General features: G+C 36.6%; 1 protein-coding gene across 5 annotated transcripts; it reads right to left on the bottom strand.

The window, feature by feature from the left end:
• Positions 1-23: 23 nt before the first annotated feature.
• LOC135617273 (DNA-directed RNA polymerase V subunit 1-like) lies at positions 24-26,007 on the bottom strand. 5 transcript variants are annotated; one of them, XR_010488667.1, is made up of 21 exons: positions 25,692-25,989; positions 24,704-24,778; positions 22,747-22,892; positions 18,034-18,160; positions 17,827-17,936; positions 15,637-15,693; positions 13,925-14,092; positions 12,167-12,325; positions 11,909-12,064; positions 10,037-11,773; positions 9,754-9,929; positions 7,676-7,751; positions 7,450-7,577; positions 6,176-6,345; positions 5,393-5,667; positions 4,941-5,114; positions 4,694-4,834; positions 3,423-4,591; positions 3,205-3,314; positions 771-879; positions 610-627 (listed from the first exon to the last, which is right to left on the bottom strand). XR_010488667.1 is itself a non-coding variant. In XM_065117335.1 (20 exons), exons 3-20 carry the CDS (start codon positions 22,828-22,830, stop codon positions 427-429), a joined length of 5,217 nt encoding a protein of 1,738 aa, XP_064973407.1. In that variant the 5' UTR covers positions 22,831-22,861; positions 24,704-24,778; positions 25,692-26,007; the 3' UTR covers positions 24-426. The 5 variants fall into 5 exon arrangements, 3 of the variants coding, with proteins under 3 accessions (XP_064973407.1, XP_064973400.1, XP_064973414.1); XR_010488666.1 differs by having other exon boundaries at positions 611-627; positions 3,205-3,351; XM_065117335.1 differs by lacking the exon at positions 3,205-3,314 and having other exon boundaries at positions 24-627; positions 22,747-22,861; positions 25,692-26,007.
• Positions 26,008-27,653: the final 1,646 nt, after the last annotated feature.

Below are 27,653 nucleotides of genomic sequence, written 5' to 3'. Positions count from 1 at the left end.
TATATAGTTTTCTTTTCAAGACATGTCCAAACATATCATTAATGACAAATCAAGTGGGCACCATATTCTTGACAACAGTATCAGAAATGTAAGTTTGCGTCGGTCATATATGGTGCCACGGATGTAACTATTTACATTGCATTCCGTGGAGTATGCAAACTTTCTACGTCTGAGGCCTTATCCCAGTCAAAACAATATGAAGACTAATTGCAACCCCATCATCCATGGATGTCATGATCCTGATCTCCTCTATCCATTCCCCAGATCATTGTCGGCGCCGACCAAGTGGCCATGCAATCAAAATTTTTTGCATGTGACAGTCATGCATGTCGAGTGATCCAAAGACAGCATTTCGATGGTGTAGTGTCAGGAAAAGAACCGGGGCTATATACAACTGTACGGCTCCCTCCAGAAATTTGACCACTACTACTGCTGCTGATTTTTATCATCGGCAGGCCCGGAACGACGCCTCTTAAAATACTTTTTACAAAAGGACTCCCCATGCTCTGAGAAAGTTTGCTTGACATAACCCTCCATGCATTTGAGATAGGAGAAGTCTGCACTTGTGCCATCCGATGATACCACATAAAAGCACCTCGAGTCTTGGAAGCTCATGTTCTTGTCAACCTGCCAGCAACAAAATAAATATCTTTATGTGACATTGCAACTAAATAAGATTAATTGAAGGGAAAAAAAAAAACCATGGTTTGGTCCATTGTCATGCAATGCCCTTGTCGCTTTATTGGGAACACATGACTAGTCCAGCTTACCATGATGTAGTCAACTTGATCAGACACCTTTGATTGCTTATCAGGGTGGTACTTGAAAACATTCTCCAAGATGAACTTTTGATCATCAGCAGAAAGTCGATTGCCATCACTGAAAGAATATATCATAACCAAGATATGTATACCATCAGAGCAAGCATGACGTTACAAATATCATACAATTTGTTCATTGATGAAGTAACATCTAAAGGATAGTTTTTCCATGACCAACTAATAATATGTATGTGAGAAAAGCAGGACATTTTAGGGAAAATTGTTCACCACCATGCAGGTTCACCCAAGTTCAACTGCTATTTTAGGCCCTATATTCAAACTCTCATGAATCAAATAGGAATATAAAAAAAACATATGTCAATTAGGTAAGAAATCATGTTCATGGTCTTTCCTACCCTTAATATAATAAATGAGGAAAAATAAACAATGTGTATAGAACTAATTATTGAGACCAGAATTTTTAAATTTAATCATAGCATAATCGTGCAAAATAATAGGCTCTCTATATAAAAATGTATGAGCTCATTGTCACTTTTATGATGACTATTTAAATAAAATGTGATAGCCATAAGCATTTATACATCATAGTATATAACATTGGATGGTTTCTACGATCATCAAAATAAGGTTGTGTAAAGCAATTCTAAGCAAGGTCATAAAACCCAATCCTGATGACATGAGAAGTAACAATCTCCAAATCAAGGCACTAACAGCAGCATCCAAAGTCCCTGGGTTAGGGCTCAGACGTCTAGATGATGTGAGATTAAACACCTCTGATCTGCATTAAGGTATGCATAACCAATAGGGAAGGTGGAAGCATTAGCCAATCTCTGATAGCCATTGATGAAACATCAAGGCCTGCTGATCCACCCAAGAGTTTATTAAATTTTCTTATCTACTAGCTTAAAGGTTTTGATACTGGATTTTGTGCAATTTGTTAAAGTTTAGTTTGGGCTTCATTTGGTTTAAAATCATTTGTAATGGGGCTCTTTACTATTTCTGTCACTGTAGTATGAACAATACCCACCACCATATGTACACTGCAGCAGATGAGACCAATAAATAATTTGAAGTCTTTAGAGATACATTTAATTGTTCTAGTTTAAACCTTGTTTAGAACACTTATGCTTCCTTTTCAGAAAAGCCCATCAGATAAGTTATTGATGACTTATTTAGACCTTATTTAGAGCAGTTGTCGGTGCTTTTCAAATGTCAATGCCAGGTAATTTATTGATGCCAGGTAAGTTACTGATGCTTTAATACATAACAGATGTAGTGTACCCTTTCATTAGCCAAGCCTATTGGAAAACAAGTTGAGGAACTTAGGTTGTGGCTGTTGAACCTATGTTTCCCTTCCCTTCTCCTGTTCACCTCTTTCTCAACTAATCTCTCTCATCACCATGTTTTTTTTTTTGCCTACCTATTTTAATCCAAACTCATAACAGCCAGAGAAATTACTGTAGAAAATTATCCAGGTTTTAATGAATCTATTTCTGTCGAACAACTAGTCGCTAATTTTAATCCCCAAATGCCAAAAATACTGACTTGATTGACATAACAAATTCTAGCACGCTTTGAGCATTATACAATCAGGTCTTTTTGGAACATGTCATCAACCAATAGAAGTATTGTTCCTGCATAGCAACTCTTTGGAAGTCAAAGTTGAAACCAAGGTTTGAGGTTCTAACCACACTGTTTAATACATAATGGTTTTTTTCAGGTACAATGATGGGGCAATCCCCTAGGAAAGTGAGCTTATTGCACTATGATTACTGATTGGTACCAAACTTTACTAGACGGTAAGCCTACCATGAGTACTGGTACTCATCACATCATTTTAACCCTTTTTTCCTTTTCTTCTTCTGTTGATACTGCTTATCTTGGGCAGCCGGTTATCCTTTCACTGCTTGTCCACATCACCTCCTCTATTCATCTGCATCGCCACCTCACCCCCACTACCTGTCCATGTCACCTCTATTCTACGTGTGTGTGTGTGTGTGTGTGCAAGCATGCATATGCTAAAAGTAGTCCGGTTGGTGCTGACCACTAATGAAACTTGGTACATTGTACCTCTCAAAAATGCTTACAACTATGGTAATGTTGTAAACACATAATAGTGAACAAAAATGCTTACAACTAATTTGTGACTTAATATCATCTTACTTTTCCTCTATCGCTAATCCTCGTGAACACATAATAGTGAAAATTCTTGTGAAATTTCCCTATTGTTCTCCAGTAAAATTATGCCAACAAAAGACTCTTCGTAAAGTCAGATAAGTGTTCCTCAGTCTCCTGCTAAGGCAATATTTTCATTTTGACATGTTCATCTAGATACTACCTAATGCATTGTTTACTGTCTGGAAAGTCATTATACAAGTTCCTCAGCACAACCTTATTGGCTAGTTGGATAATCAGAACTTACCTGAACATATCCTCTCCCAAGCTAAACCCCATTCAAGCGTCAGACTGCTAGACCTCACAATGGCTCACAAAGAAAGGTACTTCTAGGATTAAATTTTGAAGCACACAAGCCTGTGGATACCTCTAAAGTATCAATAACAACATTTGCCTGAAAAGAGGAAATTATATTTACCTTGCATATGCTATGAAAGAAGATAGATACAATAACATCTTGTTTACCTGGAATCATGCAGAATCCTCTTTATTGTCTGCATAACTGGCTCAACTTCAGCAAGAATCTTTTCCTCCTCAGCTGTAAGAGATTCTAGTCGTCGCCCTGAAGCCAAGGCCCTATTTGAATTCCAACCTTTTTGAGAAGCTGACTTTCCTGGAAATCTTGCAGAAAACGTCTTTTGGTTTTTCCTACCAGGAGGATTTGCAGAACCCCAACCACGAGAATTCCATGATTGATTTCTACCTTCGGAGGTGTTTGATGTGGAAGTGACATTTCCACACCACTGGCTGCCCAAGTCTTTGTTAGAGTCATTTCCATCCCACTGAATGTCCAAATTCTTGGAAGGATTGCCACTCCACTGGCTGTCTGAAACATTAGCATTTCTGGTTGAAGTGGAATCCCAAATATTTGTTACTGGTGATTCAGCACATCTCCAGCCATCTTGTGCAATATTTCTTTTAGTGTTATTAGCATTATCCTGACCCCAAGGTTTTCCGGAGCTCTGGCTGCTCCAAGTCCCTGGCGTTGAATACAATGAATCCTGATTATGTTTGCTTTTTGGGCTTGAAGCAGTTCTATTCCAAACTGGTGATCCTTCTTTCAAATCCACCTTGGTCTTGCTTGCCTCATTCCAACAATTCCTGTGAGACAATCTGTCCCAGGCAGTTGAGTTCCCATCTGCCTTCCATTTCCCCCATGCAACAGACTCATCTGCTGTACCAGAATGTTTCTGTGCATCCATATCTTCACCAGGTACAGTATCACCCGCCAGATTCTCAGATTCAACAGTCTTTTGTTTCACTTGGATGGAATCCCAACTAGACCAAACATTATGTTTGGTTGCTGGCGATTCACAGTTGTGCACATGAGTTGATTCTTTATCTCCCCATCCCTCCCAGTTACCTGACTTGACCGAAACTGGATCCACTTCCCAGCTAGACTCGCCAGATTTTCCATTTACCAGGCCAATCCTTTTCTGAAAGTTGTACTCAACATCATCACTATCATCAAAAGTCATACATCCATCGAGGTCAGGTGATAAACAAATTCCATTTTCTTCTGCCAGTTCATCAACATCTGCTAGATATCTGCCAGTTGCTCCTCCACTAGATGTCTCCCTTAATAACTCCAGAAAGTCATAGACTCCTTTTCCAATATCTTTGTTCATTGCCATCTGTAACAGAAGAAATAAGGTAAATTAACTCTCATTCATTATATGTACAAATATTTCAATAAAGTCATGGGTACATGGTATTGGGTGAATGGAAAATGGAACCTGTTTCTTATCCCAAAGAATCTGGAATGGTGCACCAGTCCCAATAGCCACATTTTTGCCCCATGAACAGGATGAAACCACACTGGCTAATGAATCAACCTGACACTTCTCAGCAGCTCTTTCAAAGCATTTCATTGGTGTCTGCAAGAAGAATAGAAACATTCTAATGTTATTATCAGACAAAATTAAAAAGCACACTTGATGAAAATGAACAAAGAAGAGCTTAAATATTCAGACATGCACTTACAAATAAAGTGGCTGCAGTAAATGGTACTTCAACTTTGAAAGAACGAAAGAGCGCCTTATAACCACCAGTGTTGAAACCGATAAGCTTTCCAGTGCAAGTCATGCTGTTTGCAACAAGCAGAAGGTGTTCCTTCATCACACCTTTAGAAACCATTTTGATTGATTTTGACAATCGCTGTAATAGCAGCCGTCGGAAGTTAAGGCACATCAACAAATCAAAAATTACAAATCATAGGGAAGGGACATAAATAATTGACAAATACACAAATGGAAGTGCAATCAGTAGAAATATGATAAAATAGTTCCCAAGGATGGATTAAGTCAAGTACAGACTCAAGCCAATGTAACTAGAACTGCTTCTGCAACTAGATACATCACATCTAGAAAGCCATAACTTTCTTTTCGTTCGTTTTGGAAACTAAATTATATCTAAAACAATAAATGCAGACACACCTGAACAGATTGGTCAAAAGCACAAGAAATGCCAAGAACCTCTTGAATTTGTTGGATACCATAAGGAATAGATCGTCCTGTATCTATAAGGTGCATCACAGGTAAGCAAGCATCTAAAACAGTTCGCCAGGCATCACCACTTTGCCGAACTGCGTCTTGTCCAAGAACAACTTCAAGGCCTAAGTCACCCTTTAGGGTTTTACATGAACTTCCAACCCAAGAAGTTGCATCAGGCCCAATCCAAACAATTTTCACCTCGTGAACTCTAGGATCACCTGTTGATACAAGAAATTAGAAACCGAACCAGAAACAAAACTTCTCAATGTATGTGCAAGACCAACACATGCAATCCTCTTTGTCATGCTTGCTTTCTGATGACAAAAACTGACTGGAAAAAAATAACACATTTCCCTCCAGGTTGAGTTCTACTGTAAGACTTTGCATCTAATGTTCTTAATGACTACACAAACAGAAGTCATTGTGTACAGATGGTTATGTGTGCATTTAATGTAAGTGAATACATTATTTATCATATAAACAGGTTGAGCTCTACTATAATACTATTATGTATAATGTAAGTGAATATATTTATCATTTATACACAATACATCTGATAGAGAAATATATTGATAATATGACAAATACCACAGCTTCTGGAGATTATTCATGGTGTGCCTGACTGGAAAGAGATTTGATGGAAATCAAAATACATAAAAGCAGCAAAAAATCAAAATTCCTTATGGTAGAATATGAAAAAACTATAAAGAACACTTTTTTGCACACCTTTAACAATTGTATCCAACAGAATTGGGCAGATGGTCTCAGACATCACATGTATTGCTCTTTCAAGAGATATGTTATTTTGGCTGGCATTAGCATCAGCATAAGAGAACTGCAAGCATGGGAGATGACACAAGTTCCCATCACTTGGCTGCTTGATGCTGCAACATTCGCTACATAGAAAAAAAATTTCCAAATGGCTCAAGGAGCTATAACATTATAGAACACAGTTAAGCATATAAACATTTGAAAAGTGTTAATCAGTTCTTTCTCTTTCCAGTCTATAATATCACCTTAATAATATTCGAATGAACTGTCATAAGTAAGAGAAATAGTGAAAGCTAAGTTATGCAAAGGAAAAATAGGGTGACAGCTACTTAGACATTGATATAGAGAATTAGCTCTCTAATTACACACTACTAAATATAAGAAGAGTTATATTCAAATCACTTGGCACTATATTTGTTGATGTAGAATGGCTGCATGGATGAAATCCAAAGTGATTCATGCTTGCTGTTTGTTTTAGAAATGGAAGCAAAGTTCGCTAGAAATTTGGTTTCCTCTGAAGAGTGCAATTATTTAAATTGTAACAAACTCAATCTAACCTTTGATTTTATTAACTACATGAGAGGCATTTTGTCTCTAGTGGGTATAAAATGACAGTAGTATTTAACAAATGCCAGTCCATATTTGGAATTGCACCATATAGAGCTTCATTGTTGATTGGACAAATTATGGGAGAAAATTTTAAATCCTTCATACAATTTGAAACTCTTACGACTTTCATATAGCGAGAAAAACAACAATGTTATTGTCCTCTGTTATTTAGCAACAACGGTGACAAATTCCTTTAAGATTGTCATCTGTACAACATAAAGCTAGTCAAATATCTGACAGGAGAAACAAGCCATTTAGTCTACTAATGAAAAGGTTCTCAGATGGGAGGTAATTGTCCAGTAGATGTCAACAAATTCATTATGTAGCTTATTTTGGCAGTAGATAGGGATAAAAGTAAAACAACGGTGATGCTATGCAATAGCATCGTAGAAATGTTGACACTGAGTCTGAAACTGATAGGAACAGACAGTACGAGGCTTCTATTGAAATGCTTTAGTTGTGTCATAATCAAAATGTAACCTTTATATTGGTAAACAAACTTCGAATAAGAGAGTATGGAACAAATGGCAAAACAAATTTTAGAAATTAAAATGCTGATTGGTATAAACTTAAACACAAATCTAAAGCTCAACAAACCATTAAACAAGAGAACATCTTACCAAGTAGACAGAAAAATTCTCCTAAAGAAATGTGAAAGCTGTCCTTTCTTCTTTCCATAGCTAAAAATAACAGCTTGACATTTGTGAAGAATATCATCAGGATTTATGTTCAACAACTTCAATTGCATCTATCAAACAAAATGATACCGATGTTCTCAAAAAGCCAGCTTTTACCAATATTGCTCAAACAGAATAGAAGCAGATTGAAAATATAGCTTTACCAAACCTTGTCAAGATGGATATGACCAACAAGTCCTGATGTTGTCACTGAACTGTCACACACACCTATTTGTTTCTGATATCTGAAAGTAACAAGAGAGAGTGAAATTAATAGTTAAAAACAGACAAACACACGTTTCTGTCATAAGAAGACTGAAAATGTGACCATAAACTATGAGAAAATTACAGATAGATGATTCATTACAGTGAGAACTATAGTTCAACACATTCTACTGACAATTAATCAAAGAAAGTGATAATGTCACACAATGCTACGTATAAACAAAAACCATCTAACACTATCTCTAAAAGGGATCATACAGGACAAAATTAAGGGAAACAGAAAAGCAAACCTGAAACACTTTTCTTGTAAGATGTGTAGGTTTTTTGTTCAAAAATAAGTAATTCCAATGAAAAAAATGAAAAAGCTCCCATGCCCAAAAAATGTTTATGTCCACACCATGGGGAAAGGAAAAATATATCTCATTTTATAAGTGGGAATTTCAAACTGCAATTATATCTAAAAGAAAAAAGGTATATTTGACATTTTTGAATGCTACACGATCCAAACACAAAATAAGAGGAAGACGTAAAAAAAAAAGAACAAATTTGCAACATATACTTCAGTTAGAGAACTCAACATAATTCTTGTGAATTTCACTGAATAGGCTATGATATTTTTGCATAGTCCAGTTTTAAATATTCTTCTAGCAAATTTTGATATAAAAATAACCAGTCAGGAGAATCACACAGTAATGTTCTTTAATTGATGAAAGAACATGACAGACCAAGCTTGTTCATCTAGTGACATCCAAAATAATACTATAGAAAAACCACTAAATTTTTTTAAATAAACCTTAAGTTGCCTGTTTAATCAGGAACCTCAAGTAAGCATAATATTTTTTTAGACTATTAATTTGCAGAACATGTAACCTATGTAAAAGAGATATATGCATCATGAATGTGGCTTGTAGTACAAAATGTTAAATGCTCAACAGATACAAAGAGTAGTTTTGTAAAGGAGAAACCTACATCCAACAAAGACACATGATCTAGGCTCAAGCATGTAGAGATTGGAACTTTTAGTTACAAAGATTGCAAAGTATATTCCTTCTTAAGACACCAACCAGCATGGCAAAAGACTTATCAATGCATATGCAGGTTCAGATGATAAAAGGCTAAACCCGCTTAACTGGATAATCTGATTAAGGCTAAAGGTGGAACATTATCCAATTAGAACCCAGCTGAATTTTTACGCTTATAGAGTTTCATGCAATGTGTAAATATAGTTCTTTGAAGTTGCACAAGAAAAGGCCAACATGCTTGTTAGGTTGTTAACCTAAGATCATGTTTGTGCCTACAAACATACCTAGTTCCATCCTTTACCTTGCCGTGTTAATGATGTTGCCATCTCATCCCATGAAAGGGTTAAACCAGGGCTTAAAATTTGTTATGTCAATAATGTTGATGATAACCATTATTTTCTTTAGGAAACTTGTTATGTGAGGCATATCAGGTAAAATTTCACAATTTTTATTTCTATTTTTAATTTCATTATGAGAACTTTATTCCACTATTCTCTTTATGAAACTTGTATGAGACAGATTGGGTTAATTTTCACTAACAGCACCTGCCATTAGAACATAGAATTTGATGTGATGGAGGATATTCCAATTCTACAATGAAGACCTAATGGAAGCTGCTTATCCAGAGATACGTTAGGAGATAACGGAACTCTCATAAATAGAGAAAAAAATAGATATATAAAGAAAAATGCTTTTGTTAGACAAATAAAATATTTTAATCAAAGTAGATCAAGGTTCAAGTGATAGAAATGGCATCCAAGGCATATGTAGATCAACCATCCCCAAACCTTATAATACTGAAAGTGGTTACTCAATGCCAAAGAGAGAAAACGTAAATGATAAATCTCACTTTCCAATGAAACATAATACTGAAAAATGGAAAGCCGATAATCTGATATATATTGAAGTGATGACCACATGACAACTTAGAGAAGAAACAAATCAATCTTGGTCAATACCAAAAATCTATACTACAGATATGCACATACAGAATACCTACTCAATTAAGAACTCATGAGCACAGTCCTTCAAAGTGACTCTTTTTAAGCAGTTCAAAACTGCGAATGCTGCATTTTCCTTGCAAAATCTTTTCTGGCAGCAGCAATCATTCAAGTACAAAATCACTCGGCGGTCAGAAACATCATTTTTGTAACTGACCTTACAAAGAAGAATTTCCTGCAAGATACACATGTCTATTAAACACAAATCATGTTTCTCTTGGACCTATGCAAGTCCAACCAAAATGAAAATTAATTTGCCAAGTAGAAACATAGAAGACTCACTTTCATGAGTTCCCATGATGAATTGTTACTTTGAGATGAATCAAGAACTGCCTTATATGCAAGGTTTGATATTGCAGTTGCAGCCAACACACCTACAGGATCACCAGCGGGAGGAGTATTTACGGAATTAACTCCTTCATCATCCACATACTCAAGCTGCACAAGTGAACCAGTACACACATTTCTGACACTTCCATCATAGCAGATAACAACATCTCGAAGAATTGCCATCAAATTTTTAAACAAAGTTCCAGGTTCTGTGAGTCCTCTAGACGAACGAACTATCACTTCTCTGGATGATATCGCATGGACTAACATTTCATATGGATTTAGACCATGAAAAAAAGAGTTCTTCACCAGTCCATATGCTTCTGATGGATGATCAACTTCACCAGCGGAATGCTTGCTTACAAAGTTTAAAAAGCAGTCATCAACCAAAGCCCTTGAGTAATATTTTCCTTGATCAAAAAGTTGAAGACCTAAAAATCCAAGCTGTTCAACCACTTTAACCATTGATGAATCACTTTTTGAGTCGATTAAGTTACCCAGTGCAGAAGAATTCAGGATAAATTTCACTATTGGATCCTTCATGCTTCTAAGATGGTTCTGAACTTGCAATTCCGCACGTTCATCACGTCTTGATCTCAATTGATTGAGTATGCATGAATTTTTCTGGATGCTTCCTTGAATTTCACTAACAACAGCCTTTGATAAAATAAAATCTTTCAAACAAATACTAAAGCCTTCCATAAACAGCATCTCCATTAGTAAAGGCTGTATATAGTTGAAGAAATTAAGAACCTCCATTGGGCCCTTCATGCGGTAAATATGAGTCATGATATCTGTCAGCAAAGACTGCACTACATCTTGATCAGTGTCTAACTCCAAAATTTCACTCTCACGTATAAAATATCGTTCGCCAGAACAGTCCAAAAAAGCAGGGAACACATTCTGGAGAACTTGAAGAATTGTCCAACAAGGACCACATTTAGTAGCCTTGACTATTGCAGGTGGTGGTAGCATTGATGAGACATACATCCCCAATTGTTGTGCTACTTCCTTCTTTATGAAACCAGATTTGAATATAAGCTTCAAGGCCAATGAAGCATCCTGAACAAGCTGCAAGTTCAAGCTCCCAGAATGGGAACTAAGCAGCTGTTTTTCCACACTAAATAATTCTAGAACCTCAGCTTTCGCAGATAGGGATTGTGGATAGAAAATATGAACACAGTCACCATCAAAATCTGCTCCAAGTGGAGCACATATAAGAGGATTGATCTTAACAGTATGATCATCATGAATATAAACATAGAATGCTTGTAATGAGTGCTTATGAGTACTAGGGGGCCTGTTAATAAAAACTATATCCCCATCTAAAATTTGACGATTTATAACCTGGCCAATTTTAAGATTTGTATGCCCCTTTGACCCTACAGAAATGGCATAAGTGGAGGAACCATCTTTGTATGTAATACACAAACGGCTATCAACTACATTCTGCAAACGAGTTATATTATGCTCAGTCACACGTTCTTCAAATGTAATTCTCTTTGCTATTTCTGATGGTAACCCCACTACATTAATTCCAATATAAGGGTCTCCACTAATAACAGAACGAGAGGAAAACCCAGAACCCTTTCTGATAAATAAAGTTCTAATCTTATCAAGCCACTGCTTTGTCAAATACTCATTAGTTTCATTGCCAAATGCAAATCTTCTTGTGATGTCACGAGGTGCCTGTTAGGTAAGAAGTAAATTGATTTGAATTAAACATCAAAACAAAACAAAATTCATTAATTCAATATAGCCTGACGAAACCACAATACAAACTTTGAACAGCAAAGCTGTCCTGCTTCTATTATGTAAATGTACCTTTGTGGTACCTCTGAGATTCATATACAGTGCAATTGATGATTGCAGATCATTTGTCTCAACTTCATAAGATTCAAAACTTGGAGAACCAGACCTTGACCTTTTGATCAGCTCAATCTTGCCAAGAATTTTCTTAAGAAGGGACTTTGAAATATCCTACAAATCAGAAGGAAAAGAAATATTAATAGCAGTTCTACAAGCAGACTCATTCAGAGTACAATTGTCAGATAAATAGGTGTTCATCATTAAAATACTTACGGAGGACATGACACATTTCCCATCTGAAATTTCTGGCACACACAAGCAATTCGGAGGAACAGGTAGCCGTTCCATAATGAACCCGTTCTGAAGGAAGTATCCCTTCCCAGCCAACTTTTTTTGGGTTTCTTCTGGAAGCTTCTCCAAAATTTTAAGAGCCTAAAAGACATAGTTACATAATGAGCATTTCCCCATCATACTACAGGAAAAAATTATTAGACCGCAACCCTACCACAAGACATTTTTACATTCATATATCACATAAAGTCCTCCATTCTTTAGTTTATCAAATGTATTTAATTCTTCCTTGTTTATGCTGAAAACCAATCACGTTTGGATCTTACAAATTCACCAGGCTCTAAATGAACCGATCCAACCCTGGTTCTTGGTTCTCTTAGGATCATTAAATCCACAACAAAACAGACTGTAATAAAAACAAGAGAACACCTTGGAATGATAATATCCAATCTGGTTGTTCAAATTTTAATTTGTTCAATTGTGTCTTATAAGTAGTCGAAAAAAAATCAAATTGTTAACACTAATTAATGTGATAATGTATGTGAGGCATCAAAAGGATCTAATTTTATCATTTATCATATAGAAAATGAATATCACTATAGTTTTAAGGATATAGTAAAATTTTAGTAACCAAAAATATCTATAGAAATTAGGAAAAATATCATATTTTATTGACTTATCTAAAAAACTAGGTTAAAAATTTATAAAATTAGTTTCTTGACTATATTAGAGTATAGATTAAGCAAGGTGATTTACATCTATTTTCACGAAAAGTGAATCCTATATTTCGTTTATTTTTATCATACATGATGTTATCTTATTCTCCATCATCTAAATATCAGTTTGATTTAAACCAAGGATTGAAATATCGTACCGTACCAGAGTTTCAATATTCGCTCGGTATGGTACAATACGGTATACCGAGCGATATACCATTCGATATATATATATATATATATATATATATATGATTCAACAACGTTGCCTCTCTCCTCTCCCCAAGGGGGCAACGTCGTAGAAAAACGAGGCAACGTTGCCTCAACGACGCCGCCTCTATATATATATATATATATATATATATATATATATATATATATATGAGTAAAAAAATCTTATATATTTTTATATATATATAAATAAAAAAGAATTTTTCGGCAACGTTGCCTTTTCGCGTTGGGGAGAAAGAGGCGACGTCGCATATTTATATAATATATATATATATATATTATATATAATACCGTTCGGTAGCGAGCGATCCGTGTACCGGTTTGCTGACGGACCGGTACGTACCGCTCGATACGGGCTGTATTATTCGAAATTGTAAACCTTGATTTAAACTACCTACTGTTTTTACAAAATTTGAAATGTTCAAATTTCTAAAATACTAGAAAAAACATATGCTCCAGAATACAATTCACAATCTGATTGAACCTCGTACCAATGTGATTTACATAATGTCTTGATCATAACAACATCGTCAATAACCACAGGAAAAAATTGGAACAACTTGGCCAGTAAAGATATTTTATGTGGCATATAAATATCTGCACTCACACAGCCAAACACATGCACACACAGACTTTAACACTACAGACCTTTTTCTATCAACCAGTTTTGGTCCGAACTCCTCCAAGTAATGGGCTAGGTAAAAGATCCTCAGAAGTAAAATAAAAAACCTAGATAGAGGCACTCATAAAGCAATTAAGCAATTTCACATGGAAAGATATGAAAGTCTGTGACCTCGGAGGGCAGCAATGGGCGACGGAATGTTCCAGCATAATGATAACCAAATCTATCTAAGAAACTCCAGAAGCCATCTTGTAATCTCGATCTAGATGATACTCTTAATTCCAAGCAAGTAGCACCATCTGCTGTCTTCACTTCTTTAATAGATATAGAAGGAAGATCCTGCAATAAGTATCATCCATCTGATCAGGAATATCTATTTACACTGATATGCAAATACTCATTAAATCAACAATAACATGGTGCTGTACAGAACAAATGACAATAATTACTGCAAGTTACTACCTAAAGTTTCATGAGCAGCTAATGCAACAATGATAAGAAACAATATATGTTCCACTAAATTACAAAAGATAAAAAAAAAAAAACAAAGCACTAGTGTTATGTTAAGCCCCACAATGCCATCTCTTCATAAAACAGCTTCCATTTAGGAATAACTAGAATGTCCCAAATCCATGCTTAGCATGTGAATGATTCGCTGAAGAACATTAGCTTTTCAAAAACTAGTCTACATATTCAACTGGTCTGTCATGATTGTAAATATGTAAAAGTGCATATGCAGGTTGAGAATTGTATATGCACGTTGTCTGGAAATAAAAGCATCTTATAAACATAAGCTACAAACTAGAGTATGGATAGGAAACAAAACAACTTAAATTCCAGAGGCAGTCAATTATCCTTGTGTTTTCTCATTACAAATTACTGTAAGATGTTCCATAAGCAGACATTTGCATTTTCAGTGGAATTCATACCAGAAAGTAAAATTAACATCATTTACTGAAAATATGAAGTGGAGAAGAAAAAAGTAAACAAGTTTAGCATAGGCTAAAAATAAGAACAAAATTTTACTTGCAACCAATTATCAGTAAACTCCGGAAGGAAATCCATGAAAGCAGAAACATTGCACCAACTGAATTAACATGATTTTTGTATTAACACACATCCAAGAGTCAGTTTTAATCTGCAATATCTTTCTAACCAAACAAATATAATAAATAAGATGAACGCCATTAACGAGGACATCACGGCCAACCTTCCAGAAATAAACTCTGGTACAGATCCTCTATGACAACAAATTAACTCTTAACTCACTTAAGAATGAACATAATTTTTAGATTATTTCCATGTTGATCCACTTTCAATAAAAGGTTAAAGAAATATATACCATTTCTTCCAGCAGATCTCCAAAACATCATAATCAATGGTATATAAAATTTTTGTAGAAAACAGAAGTAGAGAACACTATTTCTTGGAAGAGGGTGGTTCTCTTTCTTGTTTGATGTGGAAGCTACTAGAAACAACCATACCAGCAATCATAATCTCCTTTTTTTCCTTTTGCTATCCATAAATAGATAAAAACAATATCCCATTTATCATTAACTGTCTTCTGCAGCATGTTGCTTAAGAGCTAGATTATAGGTATGGATACTGACATTTTCCTTATCTTACTATTATAATTGGAGTGCAGGAACCTGACCCTGAGGTTTTCTATACACAGAAATGAATACTTTATATTTAGAGTAACAAACCAGAGTTGAAGATACAACAGCACACAAGATTTATATAAATCCAAGAGAAAGACTACTAAGATGCATTTAACCAAAATTTTAAATTCGACTATAACTGAAAAATTAAGTTTTGCATCAATTTTAAAAAGATTGAAAATTTATGACAAACAAATTACCAGGAAGAGAGTTAGATATTACCAGACAATAGAGACATGGCATGCTTGAGATTTTCCCCTTGCCCACACTGTATTTAACCTGATAAATTGTGGCAGTGTAGAGAAAACTGGAATCAAAAGGAATTCCAGAGATGATGTTTAATCCAGAAAATAATGGGAGATATTCACATAATCATGTTTGTGTCAATAAAATAAGACAATAAACTCAAGCCATCGACATTTAATATCATCATCTGAGGATCATATATCTTGACACTCTTTTGCCAAATAAATACTCTACATGAAACTCTCCATACCAAGAAACAGAATCAATACTTGCAGGAAGCAAATGCATGAACACCTACCAGTGTGAGTCATAAGGACGTCATCCATAAACAGATTTAACCCATGTGATGAGGTCATGTTGTTGCAAGTGTCAGTTCTTAATTCTCCCACTTTCTTAAAATAAAATGCAGCTAACAGCTTTCTGAAATGTCATAAAGAAGATCTATGCTCAATGGAGCTTGTTAAGGTGAAGCTAACCTTGTGTAGTTGGTGAAAATTCTACTTTGAAAGTAAACAAAATAATAATAATAAATTGATGACAAGATGTGAGTGGCTCATGTCATTATCCAACCTGGTGGCAGAACAAACACATCAACTTGATGAGTGTTTAATCCTAAGTTAATAGTAGTAGACCCCATCTATCCCCAATTCTCCTCTCAGTTCCAATGAAGGACTAAGCTCATGTGCCATAATCTCTCCACTTTAATGCTCGACTCCCTCGTCAAAGTCCAATACAAACTCATAGCCCAAAATTATGCCTAGCTGGTGTTTGGTGTGGTACAATCTCCCCACTTAAGGCTTGATGCCTTAGTCAAAATCCAAGACACAACTCATAAACTAGAACCACGCTAAGTCAGTGGGTTGTAAGTTGTAACACCTAATCCATTGATGGCTCCATGCCATGATATGCCTCCAACCCCATCCACGGATAGCTCTTTCCTAGTTAGACCTCATATACCAATCGTCATAACCCATCTTGATGATAGAACTGCAACATTAATTTGATGAGACTAAACTAGTAGTCCAAAATGGTTACGGACATAATAATAGACCAATAGCTGGTGGTTGATGTGTTACAATCTCCCCACTTAAGGCTTGATGCCCTAGTCAAAATCCAAGACACAACTCATAAACTAGAATTGGGCTTAGTCGGTGAGTTGTAATGCCCAATCCAATGATGACTCCATGCCATGATATGCCTCCAACCCCAACCACGATAGTTCTTTCCTAGTTGAACCTCATATACCAATTGTCACAACCCATCCTAATGATAGAACTGCAACATTAATTTGATGAGATTAAACTACTAATATAAAATGGTTAAGGCCATAATAATAGACCAACTCAATTCTCTTCTCACTTCTAATGTGAGACTAAACTATGGTGCCAAAGTCTCCTCCACATAACGCATGGCTTCATCATCAAAGCCCAAGGCCCAACTAGTAGCTCAAAATTATGCCCAATCAGTGGCATTGGATGTTGCATGAGGCTTCCGCCAATGTAGACATCTAGGAAAGAACTACTAAACAAGGTATGCAATTTTGAATAATACCGCCCGGTATGGGCGGTACGTACCGGTCCGTCAGCTTACCGGTACACGGACCGCCCGTTACCGGGCGGAACGAAAAATAATATATATATATATATATACCGAACGGTATACCGCTCGGCATACAGTTTCGTACCGTACCGAGCGAACGTCAAAACTCCAGTATGATACAAAATTGCATACCTTGCTACTAACCCTTGCACACAGGAAGGTTTATGTGGTTTAAACTTTAAACCATAATCACCCCAAGAGAAACAAGCATCATTGCCATGATCCCAAAACTTGCCCTGTAGTTCAAAAGAAGACATGCTACATTAAAATTCATTGGTCTTGAGTGATTCCTAACAAAACTATCTAGAATGTGACTAACAACAATTTTTGCTCTAATATATAGCTTACAACAATTAGCAATTGGCACCCCCTGCTTGGTAGAACCAATAAAGAAGAGCCATCAAAAAGTGTTTCCAAGAAATGTACTACTACTATCATACATTGAGAATCAAAATGACATAAAACTAGTAATTTAAATAATACACACTGCACAGGTGCAGATACTACATCGCATACAGAAAGTTAACACTAAACACAAAATAAAAGCATCCATGATTGTTTGGGTACCTTCTTCATCCTCAAGCACTTTAGACATACCAAACTTAAAAGATCTCTCAATTCACTGACATGAGAAGGATGATATACAGGTATTGGCAACTCAATGTAACCAAAATGACCTAGACAAAGAAAAAGACTGTCATTGGAAAATGGTACCAAAAAACATGTTGTGATAGCAAGTTTTATCTACAAATTAAATGATATACACATGCATACCTTCACAATTTCCAATTTCAGCTGTCCCACAGGTTTCACATCCACCAGATTCCAATGGCAAGCCAAGAAAAGGATTTGCTAACTGGGATGGGTGTGAAATGGGACAATCACTTATGGAGTATGTCCTCTGTCATGCAAATATGATATCATGTTATAGAATATTCACTATGGCAATATTGGGAAATCAACAGGTGCAATCAATTATGCAAATTATAGTTTTGTTAAATATGCAATAGCATAAAAGCAATTAAACATAAGTTGTATCCGTCTAGATACCATTAGGTGAACAATAAATGATACTATCGTTCTGCATCAGAAAGTCAATAAAAGTTACAGAAGAGAGGATTATTCAGGTAATCAATAAAAATGAAAGGAAGCTTTTTTTTTTTTTTTGAAAGAAAGTTTGTTAAGAAAGTAGTGCTGAACCTTTATTTTATTTCCAAAGTTTCCTGAATATAGCATGTCAGTGTCTACCCAACTAAAACCATTGGGTTTTGCATCTGTGTGCTAAAGAGTGACTACACAACTCTCAGTGAGCAAACAATAAAAAAATCCTTAAAGGGATAAGATGAACATTTTAGACATCATTCTTTATGCTAATGTCAACAAAAATGCAAAGTAATGTTGTTCTTAAATTTGTTCATGGTTATTACCCTTTGACTAGTATAGAAGCTGAAATTGATTTCAGTGATAGAATCAGATAAAATTAGCCTTATTTATGCTGTTGAACTCGAGCAGCAAACATCATGAAGTTGGTCCTATTCATACATGTAGCTGTTAGAAGCAAGTGCAGGCATAGGACTAAAAACACTCTCATTACTAATGCCTTAAGAATTAAAAAATAAAGGAATATTTTCAGAAAGCTGACATGAGAAGGCTTTAAGCTTATTCAAAATGACACAAGTGATAAAAAGCGACACTTCTGGAGGTCCACATGAGGTATGAAGAACAATGGCCAACCCGAATACCCATAGATTAGTGATAAACAAGAATTCTAGTTCAATCAACATGCTATTAATTCAATCTATTTATTTGTTTTTTTCTTTGGAACAGATTTAGTATTTTAGATGGGATATTTGTTAATTTTATAAGTTGTTACATAGTGACATCTCCCATGTTTCTAGCTTTATTTCCTAGATTGCTCAAGGATAAAAAAAGGGAAGCTGGTGAAGAAAAAGATGGAAGAAATCAAATTTTGGTTTGATTGAGAATTCCATATATACAAGGAAGTTTCATGATTTTACGAGTACAAAGATCTCATAGAATACCATCAATAAGCTATATTATCAAAAAGGAAGATTACTTATCAAGTTAAATATGAAACTTTCTCTTTTATAAAAAATGAAAAATAATTTATTGGTTTATCTTGATGTAATTGTATTTTTTATTATTTCTGTAACTTTATTTCCTTCTTGTTCTTTGGGCCTATAAAATAGGGAAAGGAATTGTTATGGGACATTAATTACTGAATAAATGAATGAGTTTTTTTTCCCCATGACGTGTAAGTGATGTAAGGCCACAAACTCTTTCCTCACAAGTTCAAAGGACTTCAAGTGGGTCCAAGAGCATTTTTTGTTTCCTATATTCCCCATGTAGTCTATCATCTAAATTTCACGAGCTAATTACATATTACCCCCTGTAATTAGATACCCTTAGCATCTCGATCCCTACACTTTAAAAAGTTACATTGATAGCCTTATAGTTACGAAAGTGAAACATCTAAGTCCATTTACCCTAACACCATTGATTTTACCAACAAAAACACGAAAACAAATGGTAAAAACATAATTTTAACATTTTCGTTGGTAGTGCCAGACGACGATGCTGTTGGGGGCCATGGGTGGCTATTGTGGATAAGAAGAACGATGACGAGAATGCGGCTCAGCAACTGCATCAACGATGTACTTAACGTTGAATTCCAGGACCTACATTTTTCTACCGTCGTTGGATACGTCCGTCGGGAGCTCAACAACCGCTTGCCCTCTAGCCTTCCAGAACTTCCCTTCCCGATTGATGACAATCACAATGAATAGAACTCCTCCGATGAGCCCCCCATCTCTCATTTTTCATGCTCATGCTACAACTAACACGGCAGCAACAGGAGCTCCGGTGACCCCACCTTCGGATCGAGCAATCACTCCCCTACTACCGCGTTAGTTTCGACATGGGCATGAAAAAGGAGAGATGGGAGGCTCCTTATAGGAGTTCTATTTGCCACGATTGTCGTCAACCGGAAAGGGAAGCTCTGGAAGGCTAGCAAGTGAGCGGCTGTCGAGCTCCCAACGGACGTGTCCGACGGTAGTAGAAAAATGTGGATCCCATAATTCGATGCTGAGTACACCATCATACCTGTTGTCGACGTAGTTGCCGAGCAGTCTTCACCTCTCACTGCCGCTCTCCTCATCCACAACAACCACTCACAACCCCCAATGACGACAACCGCCACCACTAATTGAAACGTTACAATTATTTTTTTGTTCTTTGTTTTAATATTTTCGTTGATAAAACTGACGACGTTATGGTAAATGAACCTAGATGCTTCACTTTTGTAATATAAGGATGTCAATGTAACTTTTTAAAATGTAGGGACTGAGATGCTAAAAGTAGCTAATTACAAGGGGATAATATGTAATTAGCCCAAATTTCACCATTGGGCAAAATTCCTCAACCCCAAATTATTGAGAACCTAGAATTATTGAAGCATCGAAGCCTTGCATATCAACTTCACAATCAGTCAAGTGAATCAAGGAGGATCATTGTCTTTCTTTGCATAAAAAACCATATGCATTTGAATTTTCACTACTTGTTCTTGCATTGTCCAAATTGAGAATATGTTCATCCTCTATTTTGTATTTTTTTATTTTCACCAACTCTCTTTCCAAACCAATAAAATCACTAGGCACTTAGGCGCTAGCATAGGCATCCAAGCAAGATGAGGCAAGGCCTAAGCATTCAACAAGTGGTACAGGCGAACACCACTTAGGCATGGCCCAAGCATGTGCTTGAGCCTATACACCGAGCAAATGCACGCCTAAGACAAACCCAATATAAGTCAAACTAGTATGTTGATTATGATTCGATTAAACCAAATCAATGTGTTGCTAAATCTAATTTGAGTCAACTTATGATCCATTGATTCTAGCTCGATCCAGATCAACATATCTTCCGACACCCCTCCTGCACGTGCGTAAATGAGACCCTCCTCCTTGGAAAATCTAACCAAAGAAAGACGACATCTTCCTCCGATGAAAAGCTTTTATGCAATCTTTGTAATCTCTCTCCTTCCCCTCCCTCCTCCTCAATAGCCAAGCCTCCTCAAGTGTCGATTACCCCCTCTCCCTCCACCACAGTCGCCTCCATGATAGCTCTCAATATCCCCCCCATCTTCCACCATCGTTGTCGTTGTCTCCTCCTCCTCGACAACCCCCTCTCATTCCTCCTCATTCGCCTCTGTTGCCTCTTCCTTTTCCCCGATAGCCCCCTCTCCTTCTTCTTCCTCCTCCTCCGCCTCCTTCCTCATAGCCCCCTCTCCTTCCTCTACCACCTTGATAGCTCCCCTAACTCCTCCCACTTCCCCTATCCTCCTTTTTTGATAGCTCCTTACTTGTCCCAACCGACATCAACCACACCCTCTTGCTAGCTCCTTGCTTCCCTCCCAACAGATAATCCTGTTTTGTTTTGTGACTTTTATCGTTTTTGTTATTAGATTTGGGAAAGATAATTTGGTCCTTTAAATGAACACAATTTGATGTTTGATTTTTATTTTAGAGATCATATTTATCAATAATGATATATTTTTAATAAAAGAATAATATTTGAGAGAACCTCGGGCGTTTTGGAACCTTAGTGCCTTTTAGCGCCTAACGCCTTTGAGTACATTATTTCAAACCCCTAAGCCAATCACCCTTTCAATACATCAACAATAAGTAAAATTTGATATAAGATAACCAGCAAAAAGAAGATTGATGTAGCTTGTTATGAATGCTCATTTCTAAAGTACTATAATTGGCATCGAGGAGACCTACTGAGGTCATTCTAGAAAAAATGCCAAATTGTTTGTATTAATTATATATAATCCCCGTATAACATGATTCCACAGGCCATCTAACTGTGTATCTCTTGCAGCAATTATACATCTCCCACATGATATTATAGTTTGAGCTTCAATAAATTTATAGACATGTAGGAGTTAGGACAATCAGTTTCTTGCCAGAACAATCTGAAGAATGATAAATTGCATAATTAACTATCACACTTCTCAAGAAGCATGCTTCTTCAGAGTTTCTAGTGTAAAAATTCTCTTATATGTTTTTTATTTGATCCATATTGTACACATGTTTTGCCTCCATTTTCCTCGTATTCATCTGAGTGTTGCCTACATTATATTCTAAATTCTTTGGTTTGATGGTGAAGACTTCAGGATGGAAGTTCTGTCATGAATATCTACTGAATCCAAGTAGATATCAGAAGTTTACAGAGTATAATGCAAAATGAACAGAACTAATAATCGGTCTAAGGTCCAAAAACATTGTATAATATTAAGAGGAGGACCAATATGCAATGCAAAGTAAAGAAAGAGCAGAAATGGCAGAAGAACACATTAATCTAAATACAAGTCAACCAATAGAAGCTTACAAAGAAAAGAAAACACTAGATCTAGAAAAACATTTGATGAAATGAGAGACTAATTTGAGAAAACACACAAATACTTACAATTTCCTCAGCAGTTGCTATGCTAAATTTGATGCTACGAATAGATCCATCTAAGACAAGTGGAGAGGAAACTTGATCTTCCATGTCACCAAGTATTTTTCTCTATGCCTTAAAGCTGACTCATAAGTAAAAGAAGATATTATAACCTGACAAATAAAAAGTGAAAATTTCATTTAAGTACTATAATATGAACTAGACCGAGCACTAGCATGGAATGAAGCCTTAGACTTTAGGTTTTACAAATATCTTGACTGTAAGTACAAAACATGAAATGACAACACATGTAGTTCTCCATAAGAATCAAGAAATCAACCCCGCAACAAATGGAAAGAAGATCCTTAATCTTACAATTTGCAGGAACGTAGTGTAAAAACCTCGATATAACAAAGCAACACCTGCTGTTGAACCACCCTAACACTCAAGCTACCAATGTTGGCATAATCTTCAAGCAATCACAGGACAATCATCAAGATCATGCATAAAGTCATTCGGGAGATCATGAAAATCTAACTAAAAAGAATCACATTTTCATGAGATTTCCATGTGTTACAATTAACCTTAAACAGATGAATAAAAGGGCAAGGTGTTAACTTTTCCTTTCACCAATCATAAAGTATGAGACAATGAGAAAAGAATCTGCATCAGCTTCTTAGTGCAGATGAAATATCAATTTGATAGTTGAAAACTTGACATTAAAGCAACAAACGAATAGTGTATGACAACGTTTCTAAAAAGCACTCAAGCGCCCACAAGGTGTTAACGTTTCCTTTCATCAATCATAAAGTATGAGACAATGAAATAAGAATCTGCATCAGCTTCTTAATGCAGATGATATATCAATTTGATAGTTGAAAACTTGGCATTAAAGCAACAAAGGAATAGTGTATGACAATGTTTCTAAAAAGCACTCAAGTGCCCACCTAGCGAGGCCCGAGCATCTCGCAAAACCTCTAGGCAAGGCGTTTCAATGAAGCGCCACTCGAGCGCTCACTTGAGCCTAGGTGCCTGGCAAGTGCTCGGGTAAAGTTGGGTTGGCACTCAAGCCTGGTTTGATTGACCAAGCAAGTTGGTTCAATCAAACCAACTAATGTACCATAACACAAAACATAAAACTCGCGGATGCTTCTTATATTGCAAAATGGTACAGATTCTATCTTTGTTGATCGATTTCCAAAATGGCATATTTTATTTCTTGCAAAAAGACCACGGATGCTTCTTATATTGCTAACCTTTATTTCAATAAAGTGGTCAAACTTCATGGAATTCCTAAATCTATCACATTAGATAGAGATACTAAATTTTTTAATCATTTTTGGAGAAGTTTATGAAAGAAATTTGGCACCAAACTATTATATAGTGGTGCTTATCATCCTTAAATAGAAGGCCAAGCTTAGGTTGTTAATAGAACCTTGGGTAGTCTGCTACGATGTTTTGCTGCAAAAATACCTAAACAATGAGATCTCATGCTACCTTGAGCTAAATTTGCTTATAACTCTATGATTAATCATTCTATGGGCAAGAGTCAATTTGAGATTATTTATGGTCACATTTCACCTCATTCTCTAGATCTCGCTGAAGTACCTAAATCACCTTTATCAAGTTGAAAGAGAGAGGATTTTGCAATTACCATAACAAAAACACATGAAGAAGTAAAGAAGAAGCTTGAGGCTAGCAACCAAGTTTACAAAAAAAAAAGGCCAACAAGCATCGTCGTGTGATGATCTTTGAAGAAGGAGATCTTATTTAGGTCTTTTTGAAAAAAGAACGTTTTCCGATAGAAACTTACAATAAACTCAAAGAGAAGGAAAATGGCCCCTATTGAATTCTCAAGAGAATTAACGACAATGCTTACAAAATTGAACTTCCTCCTAACGCTCACACTCACTCCACATTTAACATTCAGGATATATCAATTTACCATGATAATAATGACGACAACTCATGGACGAGTTCTCACCTGGGGAGAATGATGTAATGCATGATGAGCATTGAATTCTCCCAAGTTCCAAGACAATAAATTTCAAGCTCAACCCTATCAAATTTCAAAAAAATAATTAGTATCTTGAGATAATTATGAAAATTCAAAACCACCAAAGTATAATGCACCATGAATTTAATATAATATGTATTGCAATTTGTGGTTGACTTTTAGTATATTGTGACTCATTAATTAGGTGATTGAAGGATTCAAATTTATAAGGGATTATAAAAGGGGAAGGAAGGAAGGAAGGTTGGTGGGGTATTCTTTTTTTTTTTTTTAAACCTTATCAAATTTCTATATTTTGAGCTATTAGCTCTTAAGTATCTCTTGAAATAAAGAGAGTTCTCTTTGTCCTACCATATCTCACTTCATTTTTCACCCTCTCATCTCTTCCTTTTTGTTTCACATCACAAAGGCATTGTGAGTTTGAGGCAGAAGGAGAGGAGAGAACAGGAGAGGGGAAGAGAGGAAAGGAAAGAAAAGGAGCGGGAAGGAGATGAGCAAACAGAAGAGGGCGGAAAGTTGAGGAGTGAGGAGGAGATGTGCTAACGGGAGAGGGAGGAGAGAGGAAAACCAGGGAAGAGGAGAGAGGAGCGGTAGACGGGCTAGGGCGGCGGCAGCTGGTAGGGCACGACAGCACGGGGTCAGGCACTCGAATAGTATGCACACAAAAATCTTGGATTACGAAACAATGGTTCGCCCTAATATCATCGGAGCGAAAACGAAGCCCGGAAAAGGCAAGAGAACAGCTACCGATGCATTTGCCGTAATGAAGTCCCATCATAAGAAAAGTACACGCGCTATTTAGGAGAGAAGGGCATCGACATTCATCGGAAGCGGGGGCAAAGGCGTGCAAGAGAGGAGCCGTCGAAAGAAGAAGAGAACCCAACAAGGACGTCGGCGGAGAAGCGAGGGGAAGACTGAAGGGAGAACGAATGATAGAGAGAGACAGAGAGATTATGACCTCGCCAATGGGGTGAAGATCGCCGACGCCGTTCTTTTCCCTCTTTCTTCTCCTCGCACCCGGTCGAAGAGATCTTGAAGTGAGGCGACAGCAAGACACGAAACCCTACTCCTCCACGTCCTTCCTCTTGCTCTCTCCGCTCTGTGCGGAGGAAGAAGAAATGCGAAGACGAAATGAGGGCTGCTCTTCACACTCAATTTAAAGGCCTCGCTACAGTCTGCGGGAGAGAGTCGAGCAGAGAGGCGACAAACCGGTGACCATTTTAAGAACCGCATCACGTCACCGCCATGGAGAGAGGGCGGGGTGGGAAAGGAACAAAATGATAGAGAAAGGCCAAATTATATATATTCATATTTATATATATATAGAGAGAGAGAGAGAGAGAGAGTTTTTGTATTTAACGCTTAAAATTTCTAATATTGAAGGGAGGATATATGTGAAGGGATAAGTACGCCCTTTCGTGACCGGCATTGAGTATTGTAAAGCGAACATAAGAAAAGGACGAGTGAAGGTATCACCGGCGGTGACGCCACTTCTCCGGAGTGCAAACGTAAGATAGATAAAGAGGAAACTGGAATTAAATAGTAAGGTGCGACGTAAAATTCCTAAGATGCCCCTTCCAGTTGCGCTTCTTCGGACCCCAATTCGGTGTGCGGACCAATGCACAACACGTGGTGAAGATTCGAATTCCGGTGTGAATCATTAAGGGTTTTGGTGCGGGTAATGAGATGGGATCTTGTGAGAGGCGCTGCAGCGGATCCGCAGTCGGCTCGAGCGTTTGGGGATTTGCTGCTGCCAAACAACCTGGTCCGGTCGAGCCAGAAGTGATCCGGGTCAAGACCAGATCGAATGTTGCAGGCCAATTACACCTAGTAAGCTAACACGAATAGAAGCAAGTAAGATTGATCTGCCTCGGATTTGACCTTCTGTGAGGAGAAAAGCATATCCATATCACTTAAGAGTTAGAATAGTTGCTGACAGTATGAGATATGTATAAAAATAATGGATTAAGTACATGAGATTCTCCCATAGTTGAAGACAAGCTTTTGGAAAAAGTCTCGGCAAATATTCGGGAGCTTGACGTGATGCCTTAACAAACAAATAAATAAGATTCAAATCAGAACAAAAAAATATTTCAAGCATAATCTTTAAAATCTATACACACTCCTTTCCTCCTACTTGAGCATATCTTAGAATATTAATTTGATTATAGGAGGGAGGGACGGTATTGAGAATAACATCATACACTCCCATCTCTTAGCTTTAAGTCACCACACCGAACTAATCATTCAATTCAAAAGTGATTTTTATTATCCTAACCCTTCTCAACTCAAGTATGTGTGTACCAAGTTGGACCTTATCAAACATTGCCCGAAGAGCAGAAGTCAAAGGCTATTAAGAAATGGAATATTTAGCTGAAAGTGTACATCTCTGCTTACTTCCATGTGAGACACAACAAATTCCCATCTCTTTTATTTGGTGGCAAGCCGACAGAGGAACTTGTCAGGTGAAGCATCAGTCCCCAAAAAGCCTTTTCTTCCACCACATGGAAATATTTATTTATGAGCCATGTTTGCTATTTACATTACAAAATCCTTGTTGTTTGCTATATAACACTTATATGCTAATCATACACCCCTTCTCTGTCCAAAATGATGACATACCAACTTTCTCAATTACGAAACTAATTCATGGAACATTACTTGTCATTTTACTGGTCTTTGCATAGCTATATCCTTTCAGAAAATATTCACCATGAATGGCCCAGATAGTTAGCCTCATAATGATACTACAAATATAAATATTGCAATCACAAGAGGTAAAACAATTTTATTGGCAACAATAAAAGAGAATTTTAACAAAAAATAAAAATTATATCTACCGCTATTTCATATATTTTTAACAAACAATATGATCCAATGATAAGAACGAGTTTTAATACAACCTAAAAGAAGATCAAAT

This window comes from Musa acuminata, chromosome BXJ1-3 (assembly GCF_036884655.1).
Source record: "Musa acuminata AAA Group cultivar baxijiao chromosome BXJ1-3, Cavendish_Baxijiao_AAA, whole genome shotgun sequence".
Classification (NCBI taxonomy): Eukaryota; Viridiplantae; Streptophyta; class Magnoliopsida; order Zingiberales; family Musaceae; genus Musa; species Musa acuminata.
Note: the sequence above shows the minus strand (reverse complement) of the source record. Positions and strands in the feature narration are given on the sequence as shown.